This window comes from Topomyia yanbarensis, chromosome 3 (assembly GCF_030247195.1).
Source record: "Topomyia yanbarensis strain Yona2022 chromosome 3, ASM3024719v1, whole genome shotgun sequence".
NCBI classification, from domain to species: Eukaryota; Metazoa; Arthropoda; class Insecta; order Diptera; family Culicidae; genus Topomyia; species Topomyia yanbarensis.
This window is the reverse complement of record NC_080672.1, coordinates 357,415,524-357,430,557: the sequence shown is the minus strand read 5'-3', so window position 1 is coordinate 357,430,557 and position 15,034 is coordinate 357,415,524. Positions and strand designations below refer to the sequence as shown.

At 39.3% G+C, this 15,034-nt stretch overlaps 1 protein-coding gene across 1 annotated transcript; it reads left to right on the top strand.

The window, feature by feature from the left end:
- Positions 1-3,288: 3,288 nt before the first annotated feature.
- LOC131691259 (uncharacterized) lies at positions 3,289-6,480 on the top strand. The gene is made up of 3 exons (XM_058977532.1): positions 3,289-4,250; positions 4,319-6,133; positions 6,194-6,480. The coding sequence occupies exons 1-3, from the start codon at positions 4,123-4,125 to the stop codon at positions 6,399-6,401; spliced, it is 2,151 nt and encodes a 716-aa protein (XP_058833515.1). The 5' UTR covers positions 3,289-4,122; the 3' UTR covers positions 6,402-6,480.
- The last annotated feature ends 8,554 nt before the right edge of the window (positions 6,481-15,034 follow it).

Genomic DNA, 15,034 nt, shown 5'->3' with positions numbered 1-15,034 from the left:
CAACGAAGCCTTGGTTCAGGGGGATGGATGTGGGTCCGGATTTTATTCGTCTAATGTCCCGACTTATGTCCAACCACTACACCTTAGATGCGCATTTGCGGCATATTGGGCTTGCGGAGAGTAGTCTGTGCGCTTGTGACGAGGGCTATCACGACATCGAGCACGTTGTCTGGGTATGCGCCGGGTATTTGGACGCCAGGTCTCAGTTAAAGGATTCCTTTCGGGCCCGAAGTAGACCACCCAATGTCCCAGTCCGAGATATGCTGGCAAATCGTGATTTCCCCTATATGTCCCTTATTTATACTTTCATAAAAACGATAAATAGCCCAATTTAGCCCCTCTCTTTTTATTTCTCGTTTTTAGAAGTTTTCTCCTGCCTTGTGGAACCGATCAGCTCCTGCCACTATGTAACCGCCGTCGCCCTTACCACTATGGAAACTGTAGCGAGAGCGACTCAAGGTCCGATGACTTTTGAAGGATTCCCCGCGAGTCCGAAGAATACCATCCGCCAATCCGACCTACTAGACTGAGGCGCTAATTTGTTTCGCTGATCTCCCGTTTGCCCGAAAGTTATAAGTTTTGCTCTTCTCTCCCGGTCACCATCTATGCCTTCTCTCCCCTGTCCTTGATACAACTGCTTTTACACCGATTTTGAAAATAAGCCCCCCTCTGAATATCTTGACCAAGCATAAGTCTCCGCTAAAAAAGTTTAAATTTGTATTCCGTATTCCTAGTTTTAAGATAGTTGTAATTTTACCTCTTTGTTAAAATTATTGTCCCTCATCTTGTAAATAGAATTGTATCCCTAGTTTTAAAACACCTGTGAAATTTTTCATAAATATTTTTCCCCCTTTTGTGTACCAAACTATATTGTTAGTTTTAAGATAACTGTAAATATTTCCTAAAAAACTATTACTATTGAATTCCTTGTTTTAAAATTTTTTATAAAAAAAATCATTTGCCCCCTCTCTTGTATATAGAATCTTATTTCTAGTCTTAAGATAGCTGTAAAATTTTTCTCTTTTAAAAAAGTTTTAAAATATCCAGAATGTAAAAACAAAAGAATTTGGCACCGCCAAGCTAACGCATTTGTGCCTATCAAATAAACGAAATGAATAAAAAAAGGATATGGGGAGCATTCATGATGTTAGTGAAAATAAAAATAGAAAGTAACTGAAAACCTTTTTACCTTTCTCATATTAAAGGTTATGTAATCGGAAGGAATTTTGACTTTTCAGCCGAGGCCCGCATTCGAATCAGTTCGGCGAGATCGAAAAAAAGTCTCTATGTGTGCGTCTATTTTTTTTTTACTTGGTGGTAAAGCGCCGACCCAGCACACTTTCAGTAGTTAGACCATACTACCGAATTCGTCCATCTGAACAGAGAAGATAACTCTGAACCCTACTCCTTTAAACTCCACCAAGAAATCCAACGTTTGCCTGATTCTCCGGATTCCATTTGAAATGACTACTTCGGGGGGAGGCGTGCTAATGCACTTCACTTGATTCCAGGTCTAGCTGGTCGTGCTAGATTTCGCTGGTCTCATAACCGCCATATCAGTCCTGCACGGTATGATATTCTACATGCCCTCCTCTCTACGTTGACCAGTTGGATGCCGTGGTCGATCCAGCGATTCCGATTGGGGGTGCCTTCCGGTTCACTGATGCCCCGACGACCCTATACTGGTGGTTTGTCGCGTTCGGTGCTACTCGGCGTAGTCCCCGATGGTGGAGCTAGTCTACCTTGGCGGATAGTTTCCCGACGAAAAAATGTCTCCCATAACCGGTGACGGACGCGTTATTCTTTCTTCGATGCAGTCCGGCAGAATGCCAAGGTCAGTTCAGCGATTCCGGATGAAGGATTGCGTCCAGTTCACTGGTGCCCCGACGATTCAAGCCGGCGATTCGCTACGGACTACTCCGAATAGTCCCCAACGGTGGATTATTCCTACTCCGACGAAGAGTTCCCCGGCAGTGGAAGATCTTCCGAAACCGATACTACCCGGGCAGATGCCGAGGTGGATCCTGTGATTCTGGGTGGAGGGTGACTTCCAGTTGACAGGCGCCCCGACAACCATTTGTCGGTGCTACTTCCCGATCTACTCGAACTAGTCCCCGTCGGTGGGCCTAGTCTACTCCGACGGAGAAATTTCCCGACGTTGAAATTTCTCGAAATCGTTATTTCGATGCTGGTCAGTTAGGTGCCGAGGTCAGTCCTGCGATTCCGGGGAGACACTTTGACTTTACGCTTGTCCGGACATGCCGCAGATTCAGGTGATTCGCATTCAATGCCAAAAGATCCTGACTCCTGCGTTGCAGAAGACAAAGAGTTAAGTAGCCGGGAAACTCTAAGCTTGCTCAAATGACCCTACTCCACGCTTTTCTAAACATTCTTACTTCAAATCCTTGCTGTTCCTTGAGTACTATGGTTCTTAATATTGAAAAATATTTCACACTTTATGTGTTTTTTTAAACGGATTTTCGAAATTATGCGGTTTTATATGCTGATTTCCAAAGTTATGCGGATTTTCAAAGTTATGCGTTTTTTATGCGGATTTTCAAAGTCATGCGGTTTTTTTTATGCGGTGCGTATCCCCCGCATAAAAAAACTTCAGTGTATTGTCTTTTATCGACAATTCCGGAGTCCCGGTTTCCGGGCATATTCCACAATAAAAGTCGCATAGGTTCTTCTGTGATAACTGAACCGATTTTCTCGAATCAATTCTTAAATGAATGTTATAATATGTAGTTGGGTATTGAACACCTTACCCCTTCATAACCTCTCCCCCTCCCTTGAACCACCTTCACACCCGCATTCTCTTCCTCCACCCGTATACCGAAATAAAATAAGGGATTTCTGACGCATTTTCCCTTCTCACTCTATTACCCCCTCTCCTTCCCATCCAACCCCTGCATTCCAAAATATGGTCCCATAAACATAACATTGAACTCATGCTTATGAAGCTAAATACTATACTTTAGTATAATTTTTTGTTTAAAGTGTGTCAGCGTCGACCTTCGTGGTAGTCGTGGGATACGTGCTAAATGTTAATGTAATAAGAATGTAATAGACACTTCCACGATTATATTTAACATAACCAGCTAATGAACCATAGTTTGAATAAATGAGAAAGGTACAATCGCACCTTTCAGTGGATTAAAACAGGTTTTTATATGAACACCAAACCGCGTCAATAAATCATGGAAAAGTATCCTCCACGATCTACGATTAACGGAAACGAATGGTTATTGTCAAACTTTCAATTTCCAATTACAACGATAAGTTGAACGAATCGTATATCAAAACAAAAACGAATACATATTTGCACTTGTACGTCCAAGTGTTTCCATCTCACGCCGTGCGAAGCAAATCGCACAAAACTAAGGCAAAGACCCCCTAAAATACCACTTTTTGCAGTTATACCGACCACGCTTTTGACCACCCACAACTACCAACAGGGTAGATGTTGAACGGCTGGCGCTATGACGTCATCCACTGGATTTGCACTCGCTTGTGTCGATATACAAAAAAAAGTATTCACTTGTATTTCACTTTCTCCGAAATTGGCCTGCACACTTATTACGGTACACACGATTGGAGCACGGCTGGGGTAGACGGATCCGCGCAGACAACCTCAACTATTGCATAAACCCACATGGGCGATCTTCGCTATGACCGCGCGTCCGATCGTTTCATATGCTCATGGCACTGATCCGCCGCAAACAAAGCTGCTGCACCACGCGCTCACACCAAAACCATATCGCGCTCAGCAGCGAATTCGGCAGCCTACTCCAAAGACTATGAATCGTTGGGGCAAATGGGCACACACGGTTCACAATGGGCTGGAAGCCGTAACCGTTCGTTGTATTGCTGCAAGCCTCTCTGCTGTTCCCCGTAAAGCAACTTATATCGGGAGAGTGGGTACTCGACCTGCCATCGTATATACCACTGAAATCTTGTTTGGCGCCGTCTTCGGCCACGGAACTGCAGTCTGGCAACAAGCGGCAGCTGCAAAATTTGAGAAGACGTGTTTTTGATAGGTTTTTTTTCCGACGCGTGATATCCAAATCTGTGATAGTTGATAGTGATGTTCAGTGCATTCAACGGATAAAAGCAGGAAGTATGGCGAGTGTCACAATGGAGGCGTTAGTTTTACTACTTTTCGTTTTACTAGTGAACAGTTGCCATTCTATAACTACTAGCAATGATAAAATAGTGACCTCCAGTGGGAACGAACGAGATACGCAAAGGTCAGTTGGTAACTTTGAGAGACTGCAAAGTTCAGTAGGTTAATCTGCTTGTGTTTGTGTGTTTTCAGTGTAACGTTTGCCTCGAATGGAGAAGATCAGCTAATATTCAGAGATTCGGCGTTTCAAGTTCAAAACGGTGCTTCTAAAAGCATACATAATCCTATTAGAAGAGCAGATCATGAAAATGGTGCCACTGAGTTCTTTGAATCGGGCTGGATGCCGTTACATAGCATACGTTTCGGAGGAGGCGGAGAAGGAGGAGAGAGAGAAATATCAGATCAACTATCTCAGGAAAATGTGATTCAGCCGACCGTTCTGGTAGATCCTTCCAAAAGGACGACAAAGTTTTTACGATTTTCCGAATCGGATATCATGCATGTGCCAATGGACGATCCAGTGATGTCAATTAGTGAAAACGTGATCAAATTTAACGATGCTTCGTCGGAGGAAGAATACGAAGAATATTCAAGTAGTCTGCAAGATAGTGAGGAACGCGAGATACCCCCTTTGGCCATCAATCTGACTAGTGTTCTTCCAAGAATGTTGAAGTTTGAAGAGTCCGATCGAATGAAGTTTAAAACAGAAATGCCAAGCGTGTTGAAGTTTGCTGACGAAAGTAGGAAAAGCAAAATGCCTCAGGAAGGCTCCCAAAATTCAGCAAACTATGAAGTATACGTAATTGAGAATCTAATGAGAAATATGACTGGTTCTTTACGATTTGAAAATATGGATATGCAAAGCGGAGCTGCTGCAAATTATAACCCAACTATTCAGAAAGAACAATCAAATGTACCACGAAACTCCAGTAGTAGGTTCTTTAGGTTCGAGGATCAAGAACGACCAAGAAGAGATATGCATCCAGGAGCTATCAAATTTCAAGATAATATGCCTCAGAAGGAAGAGTTCAAATTTCCGAACAGTGATGTCTCAAGAACTGGTGAAATGCATTATTATCCAAGCAATCCTATTAAATTTCATGAAACAGATAGCAGACCACAAGCGCCGTCTCCAAGTCAAATGCGATTTGAGGAAAGTGGTTCGGAACCATTCAAATTTGCAGATAATACTCCTGCTAATCCTCAAATGGACTCCGATCAATTTTATACTGTTAAAGCAACTATTCAAATTGGTAGTTGGGATTCAGCCACTGCAATCACGCCTCCTAGTATTCCGGTTACCACAAGAAGACCGAAAAAGAAAAGACCTAAGATCTATAACCAACATTTATTAGACATTCGGAAACAGGATGGGTTTAACTATCAGCAACCTTCCGATTACGACAATTACCTTCAAATTGCTCAGCAACCTCAGTCACCATTGAATCACTATCCATCCAATCCCCAAATTCCTCCAACTCCTGAAAGTATACCAAGCAACCCTTACTATCAAAACCAGGGAACCCCTTACCCTCCTTTCAATCCAAACAATTACTACATCCAAGACTACCTCTCCAATTATCCGTATCCAGCGGTCAGTCCCAATCAACAGCAAGCTGCCGAAGGTTCATCGCTTTATCCATCTCTGTATCCCCAACAACCGTATGTACCGACCAATCTTATCTCAGGTGGACAAACTGATAGTCCTATAAGTGCACAGAGTATTTTCGGATTTCTGCAGAGTATTTTCAACTTTGCACCAGGAACATTCGGTAACTATCAGTCTGTAGGTCAAGCTAGTAACAATGCCGCAGCAGGTGCACCGCAGTCCAGCGCGGAACCGAACTCCTCTCCCATCATGGCAGTCAGCACACAGTTGCGCAAAGCGCTAGATAATATCGCTGGGAATGACGAACTTCAGTGCGTCCCGAAGCTCATCTGTATGATGTCCCGAAGAAGCAGTGGGCAGGGTTTCAGTACCTACGTGAATCGAGGATTGTTGAGCACGTGAGTTTACTATTCATATGAACACGAAGCATTATTTTAAATATCTACAAATATTTACAGAGTTCTCAGTGCCGTTCCCGATAGTTCGCCATGGCTTAAATTCTCTCGAGCAGCACTGCTCGGATACGGTATAGGAGCCAACAGCTGCGACGTGTACTATCCCAAATGTCCGAAGGACGAGTCGGAGATTATCTACTATTTAAACAACCACCGTGGTGGTTTTTTCCGTTTCTTCAACGATGAGCATAGCAACGGGAACAAAGGTTGAAAGTCGTGCCAATTTAAAGTAAACACTCGACTAACACAATTGTATGATAGAATGGGAGAAAGTGTGATAATTTATTACTAGCTGGTAGTTAATAAAAAAAATAGTTTATCGACTAATCTATCGAAGAAGCATACTAAAATCATGACTTTTTCATTGAGTATTCAATGTTTCGAGAATTCATCAAAAGGCCATCCGAAATCCGAGCTATTACTTCAACCTGCTTTCTCGATATCCAGTGCTGTATTGATACCGAGCTCTCTTAATCTCAATATATATTTCGTCCCCTTGTAACTATTACTGGTGTGCCGGGTAGACTTCGCCGAATATGGCCAAACGTGTGACCGCATCGATTGTTGTTTACACTGATGAACGCATCTCACCGTTGCGATTATTTAACCTGACTGGAAAAGCCACCCACACGATAGTCCTTCACTCGCTGATGGTCGGTTACATACCCATTAGAGTGATTCAGTGATAATACTTTTGCGGTGTAGGTTATATTTACAATGTTTTAATATTACACGCAATGAATAGGCTGCGTAGTTTGTCCATGACGAGATGTAACTACGACGAACATCCAGCGTTTCAACGAAATCAAAATTATGAATCACCCTACGGTGCACATGACAAGCAAGGTAACCAACCATACGAGAGCTGAACTACCATGGAAAAAATAAAATAAAAATGAAAGAGAAATAGCAAAAACAACAGTTTTCACGCAATCACACCAAAATAGATCCAGGCAAAGATCCGATACGCATAAATTACATTTATTGCTGTGATATACGGGTGTTTCGCTATCGTTGGTGTTTTGTTGATTCAACTCGTTATCTCCGACATAATTGACTGTTCCTCGTACATGTAGTGTCAGCTTGTACCGATTACAGAAATCTTGCGATGCATTTCCGTTAGTGTCGATTTCACTACATGGTTTCGAAAATTGGTGATAGTTAAGTGAACATGAGAAAAAACTGTTTTCCAAGTTGATTTTAAAAAAACATGTTTTAGTAAATTCAATAAATATTTTTCTAGTCGCTTAGATCTGAAGTGTTTCAACAATGTTCAAGCATTTGATCAAAAGAAAAGATTTTGTATAAGGCACGACCAGGGTGACATTGAAAATGCTTATATTTTCACGAGCGTGATGGAGTCCTGAGTTAGTTGGCGGAGTCCTTTATTCTCCGTTTCTATTCGACATATGGCACGGTCCCTCGTTGTGTACCTCTAGTAATGTGAGATACATTCACGAGTGTGTTTATGCTGCACAGCATTTTATTTTGTAGAAGTTGTGGACGATATTGTGTTTTCGAGCATAATAAGTAAAGTTTCCCAAATAGTTTAGGTTTACTCTCATATATAGTCTAGTATATTTCGATATTCTGAATACACGGAGAATCGGAGTATTATTGAAGACAAATTGGTCATGGAATGCCTTCAACAATGTTTTTTTTTCATTTTGATTTAACCTTAGGATCCTTAAGGCACAAATCCCCGACTACATACGGGGAACGTGCCATTTAAGCCAATATATTCTGATTCCTGATAGAATCCTTAAGGTCTGTCGATTCTTTTTTAGGTTAGAACAATTTCCAACCTTATGTGCGAGGGTTGGGAATTGAATCCAAGTGAGCTGCGTACACCTTGTCGATTTACCACTACGCTTTCCCGCCTCATTCAACAAAGTTTTTTTTTAAATAGCATTTTCGAAAACTTTTCTGAAACCATTAAACTTCTAACTAAATTTGTTTGAAAACTAAATACTTTGTATATTACTTCTAGGAGGATTAACCGCCAAAAATAATTTTATTAGAATAGGTACTGCTTTACGTTGTAACATTCTTCAAAGATACTAAACATCCATAGTGATAGTTTCGAAATAATGTGATCGTGACAGAAAAAAAATTATTTTCACGCATTAATTTTACATTTCTGCACTATGAATGCTCATAACTCCAGAATGAATCCTCTTAAACAAATGTTATTCCACCATTCAATTTATAACTCAAATATACATCAATAATAGGCACTAACTTGAAATATTCTGAAATCTTTATTATTTTCAATCCTGTCTAGTCGAGGCACGGACGTAGTTGGTAAATCGATTGCCTTGTGCGCAGCTCACCTGGGTTTGATTCCCCATCCCGCACATAGTGTTAGAGATTTTTCCAAAAGAGATTTATCTAACCCGAAAAGAGGCAAATAACCCTAAGGTTAAAACCTCTATAATCAAAACAAAAAAAACCTGTCTAGAGGCTATTTATATAACTGATAATACAACAAAAATCAACTGCTCATAACAACCGATCCTGATCTGCAAGAGACAAACGGAAAACGTCATTTTTCATCATTTTCTGCTTTTCCACATATTATTGTCGTTGTTAATCACATTGAGTTCTTATCTCAACTCTATGCATTCCCAAAAAATAAACATTTTAGCAAATATTGAAATGTATGCAATTTTTCGATGTTTATAGGCAATCAACTTAATCAAACTTCGCTTCCTATTTGAAACGTTGTCCCTAATCCATGAACATCTCTTCAAAAAAGAGCTCAAAACAACTATAGGACCTAGGTTTAGAGATCAGTTATAAGATTCAATTCCCACAATTCCAAAAGCCCTTATGATGCCTAAAACAATAGATTCTCCATGAAGTAATCGTTATACATACTTCCAAAAATATTATTATTGAATATTTAATTAAATTAGTCAGCATTAAGTTTTCTTTTTCTTTTCAATTAATTTTGGTTTGGGGTAGGCTTCAGAGTAGCGTGGTTCTCTAGCGCATTTGGCGGAGTCTTAGTTTTGCGCCCCTTTGGAGTTTTCTTAGGCTTTCTTTTTCAGTTCGATTTTTGAACAATAATTTACTGTGCACTTGAAAATGACACACTTATCCTGACTTATTTTGTGATTTCTCTTCTCTTAGTTTATGAAGCAAATCAAGATTTGTCCTTGACGGGAATTTGCTTAAAGTTACGGCATTTGTCAACGCTAGCAGCATCGTCAGCAAATATGCTGCGGTAAATGTACTCAACTTCACATTTCCCGTCTGTAAGGCAATCCAATCGGATGGAATAGTAATGTTTATTACATATGGTTACCAAATGGGCTGAGAGCAAAATAAGGACATGTTGAAACTCGACCAAGACTAACAAATTTTACTCATCTTACTTTTGGATTGTTGAGTGGATTTTAGAAAAGATACGCAATATTGTTTTTTTCGGAAACAGCGATTTTTTTGTTCTTCTGGGGCCCCAAAGAACTGTGCAGAACATAAAGTCGAACGTAGCATACCGCATTACATTTAAAATTGGTATAAATATTAGTACGAAGACCTTTGACATTTCGATTTCCCTAAACTAATTTGTTTTAACCCTCTGCTGCCCAACCCCGTTTTTTGGCGGGGTTCAGTAGAATCGCTGTAAAATCTTTAATACACTATTTTGTGTTGTCAACCCCCTCTAAAACCTCTTCAAAACATTCCCACCTATCCTACAAATACATTGTCTGCTTGTTGAAATCATGATATAAAATGATATTTGATTTGAAAGTTGGAAATTTGAAGGAAGGTAGTACAATTCAATTGGAAAATTATCACACATCTTGGAGTTTTCACAAAAATAAAAATTATTGGTAAGTTACTTTACAGCAGTACTCTGCCGTAGAATTGAAATTTGGTCTTGTACTAACTTGAAACTACACTTATGGGTTGAAGAACTTACCCCGCCAAAAGGCGATGTTGGCCATGTTGTTACCCGGGTAACTGGGCGAAAAAACATTTGCGTCTTCGAAAAACTTATGGCTTTAAAATATATGTGGTTTTGGCTCTGGTTTTCTCAATTTTACTTATTGGCCAGGTCAGAAAACCGGCTCTTGCTATACAAAGAAATCCCGTGGGGTCTGTCAGAGGGCCACGCGAGCAATACTCAATACTCATACAACTTCTAGCTCGAAGTGTATCTTAGTCTTAACATAATCTGAGAAAAATAAAAATTCGTGAATTTTTAGGACGTCCTAAGACCTATTCCACCCAAGTAGCATTTTTAGTTTTATCGCACTACTACAATCTAAGTTTTAAGGAGGGCTTCAAGAGTGCCATAAAACCTGAAATGTCTAGGGCATAGAGCATTGTAGAGAAAAGATATTCGAAAAGCGCAGCTCATATAAAATATTTGCACCTAATATTACTGTAATGTCATGTCAAATTACACCAACTCGATGATCAATGAATATTAAGCATTTTAACTTGCGGAAACTTTCCAACCGGGTCCGAGAATTGCGGGATCGGGTTCTTAAGACCACTTGTTTGTGTGAATCCGGAAATTAAATCAAGGCTGCGATGAATGAACAATGCAATTACTTTTGCAGTCATCTACGGTTTTTATTGGACACACTGATTGCGGAAATTATAGAACCCGGCTAATCGAACCAACAATTGTTGATTAATATTCCTGACTGATCACTATCTTTCCATTTCGACGCGAGCATAGCTGTTGCTTCGAACACCAGATAAGATGAACTTGGCGTCCGCCTCGATCCAATGGGATCACCTGAAAAATATACTGCAAATCGAATACTGAGTTCACAGACATGTGAAACTAGGCATGGTTCCGCGATGTTCATCCCAGAAAGAAACCATCTCGAATGTATTAGCGAGAAAAACAATATTTTTAATTTTTGTTGGCCTAGCTGCCCAACCCCGCCTTTTGACGGGTTACATGTTTTGAGGTTTAACTGAAAACCCGTAACTTTCGTCAACCGGCAATATGTTTTTCGGTTTTCTAATCATAAAAACAGACTACTTATGTTTTTTGAAGGAAAATAAAAATTTGGGCAGTAGAGGGTCAACTCTCTCTCTCTCCAGCAGGTATAAAACCTCCTCATCGTTTTTATTAACAGATAGCAAACACCCGAATGATGCATTTCGACACGGAGCTTCCGGAGGATTTTCACATGGAATCCAGGGTCAGTGTTTGAATCAATATCATTTTATATGGGTTTTTATATAGGCTTTCAAGAATATTACAAAACTTTGAGATCAGTATCATTGATTGACCACGCATTGTTGCTTGTTCAGTATTATCAGTCGTATCATTTAAAAGTTTATATGTACATTCTCATTTTTGTTTTCTTTGTGTTTATTATTAGTATTCTGTCAATAAACCTGTGATTTATGCCGACGGTTCTCAATACATCTATGTATACCAAAAATAACCTCATTTGGCGGCGTTTCACACTGGCCAACATAGACAAAAACGGTAATACTTACCAGAAACTGAATATTGAAACAACAAACAAACAGATTAGATAAAATTACCTACACGTAGTGCGAACCCTTCATTTCAAACTAAGTCTCAAACCGCCGATCACTGGTCCTGAGGATAATACAGTGTGTCCCACATTTATACGTTCACCCTGTTATTTTAGTATAACGTTTTTTTTTTCATTCGAGCAAACTGCACCAAATTTTCAGTGTTTGTTTTAAAACTTAATCAACTATGTTTCTCGAAACTTCGAAGCCCTAGAGCGTTTTGTTCGTTTGTTATGTGAGTTTAAGTGAAAAAAGTGGTGTCCCACAGTTATACGTTCACCCTACTATTTTTTGGATAACTTTTTTTCTATTCACCCAAACAGCTCCAGATTTTCAGCGTTTATTTTAAAGCTTAATCAACGATTTTATCTCGAGGTTTGGAAACCCTGGTGCACCTTGTTCGTTTGTGATAGCAATTTAAGTGAAAAATGTATCCTTTATTTATCCGTTCGCCCTATTTTCTCAGATTAACTTTTTTTCAGTCAAACGTACTGCACTAAATTTTCTAAGTTTATTTTGAAGCCTAATTTACGAAGTTTTTCCAAATTTGGAAGCTTTCCCAAAAAATGCATCATTTAAGTAATTATCCAGTAATAATTAACACTTCATGTAGTAGTCAATCGAATTCCCATCATGTTTGAGGACAAGATTCATTCGCTTCGGCATTATCATTACGATTTTCTATATTTCTTGCTCTAAGCTGGTTTTGGAATGCTTTGATTGCTTTCTTGAATTTTACAACTGACGAATACTGCTTCGCGTTGTCATATACATCACGAACCATCATACTCGAAACATTTTCAATCGGGATAACGTCTGGAGAAAGCGATATTTGAATGACCTCCGATGTGTATGACACCGCGAAGCAGTATTCGTCAGTTGTTAAGCTCAAGAAAGCAATCAAATCATTCTAAAACAAACTTAGAGCAAGAAATATAGAAAATCGTAATGATTAAATGCCGAAGCGAATGAAACTTGTTCTCGAAAATGATGGGAATTCGATTGACTGATAAATGTAGTGTTGATTATTACCGGATATTTACTTGAATAACTCATTTTTGGGCAAAACTATATTTTTTCTTAGTGAACGTATAAATGCAGGAACAACTTTTTTCACTTAAGCTGCCATAGCAAACAAACAAAACGCACCAAAGTTTCCAAATTTTGAGAAACATCGTAAATTAGGCTTTAAAATAAACTTAGAAAATTTGGTGCAGTACTTTTGACTGAAAAAAAAGTTAATCTGAGAAAATAGGATCAAAGGATAAATAAGGACACATTTTTCACTTAAATTGCCATAACAAACAAACAAGAAGCACCAGTGTTTCCAAACTTGAAGAAAAATCGTTGGTTAAACTTTAAAATAAACGCTGAAAATCTGGAGCAGTTTGTGTGAATAGAGAAAAAGTTATCCAAAAAATAGTAGGGTGAACGTATAAATGTGGGACACCACTTTTTTCACTTAAACTGCCATAACAAACGAACGAATCGCATCAGGGTTTCGAAATTTCGAGAAACATCATGGATTAAGTTTTAAAATAAAAACTGAAAAATTGATGCAGTTTGCTTGAACGAAAAAAAAAGCTATACTGAAAAAACAGGGTGGACACACTGTAATTTTTCTTTTGACCTTTATTCTTTTACAAAATTTTACAACTCGAATATTGATTTGTATTCTTGTATATAATTGTCATGAATTTTTAAAATTGTCATGAATTTAAAAATCGTACTGCGAAGGAAACACAATATTTTCCACCAGTAACAGTGATAGTGATCCCCGACTTCAGAGTCTCTCGAACTGAGCTGTTATCGTTTTTCTCACTAAGTAATTATAGAAATAGTATTCGTATGATCTCCAGACAGATAGACCATTCAAGGCAGTCTTGAAAGAACTACCACGAAATATGGATGAAAGATCTAACGTTATGAAAAAAAACACGACTAACGACCAATTAACACGCCACGTTCCGAAATTTGACAGAATCTTTATTCAATTGATTTCACAAGTCTACTTTCTACTTCTGCCCAAGTCAGACGTACAATCGCACCAAGTGAACAACAACTAGCAACCTTTCGATCTAGTGTGCATTGTCTCGAGAACAAAGGAAACTTTTAAGTTATTCTTGCCATCATGAGTAAAGTTGACGAAAAATCTCTGCTTCGACCCAACACAGCGGTCGTTGACTTTAAATTCTGTTCAATAAGATTGAGTTTTCGTGAAGTGGAATACCTGCTGAAGGTGAAGATGCAATTAAAGCTCAAGGAGGTTATGTATCTACAGTATCATCATCTTCGCAATGTAGTGCTCATATCATTCAACACGTTAGCACAAGCCGAACGTTTCGTTTTGTAGAACAACTTGAAGCACGTGGCTGAAAGTGATAAAGTTGGAATTAAGATTCCCGTGTATATAGAAAAAGACTATGCAGATGTAAAATTACATGACCTATCACCACGTACCCCTCCTGATCTAATCGCAAAATACATGTCGCAATACGGAGAAGTGGAATCTGTTACACGTGATACGTGGAGAAATTTCTTCCCGGGTACACCTAACGGTGTTCTTGTGGTGAGGATGCGGATCGAAAGACCTATCCCCTCCCACTTGACTATAAAACTCAAAACCTACGAAGCTACTATTAATCAAACTACGTTATGCACCCATGAGGGGCAAACTCCTACGTGCAAGTATTGTAATCAGACAGCGCACCACGGACAACCTTGCGCGGAACATACAGAGGAGAATGCATCTCTACCGATTGCCAACGCATCCACGGCAAACCAACCCAAAAAAGAATTTTCAATACCAATACCTGAACCACAAACGGTTGCCAAATTTGTGGCAGCTGTTCAGTCCATATTGACAACTGCCAAAGCAGCATCCAGCACCCCTGAAACAACTGTAAGTAACATCGGTATTGAAGATAATAAGAATGACGACGGATTTACATTGGTCACCCGTAAGTGCAAGAAGCAGGAAAGAACATCTGGTCGCGAGCACCAAGGCACTTTTAACGATGATGACCTTGATGTGGAGGACAGGAGAGAATTAAACGGTCCCCATGACGCAGTAGGCGAGCCGCGAAAGAAGGTCTCCGCTCGCAATAAAAAGTTGCGCGCACGAGATCCAACGGACAAACAATAATATTTATTTTTATTTTTTACATATTGTAAACACATAAAAGATCCACGGCTCCGTTAAGCTACCGCTATGAGCCGGGTCAAATAAACGAAATAAATAATAATAATAATTCAATTGATTTATTTCGCAGTAATGAGGTTAATAATAATTTGAAACTATGTATTATAAAAAGTACGTTTAAT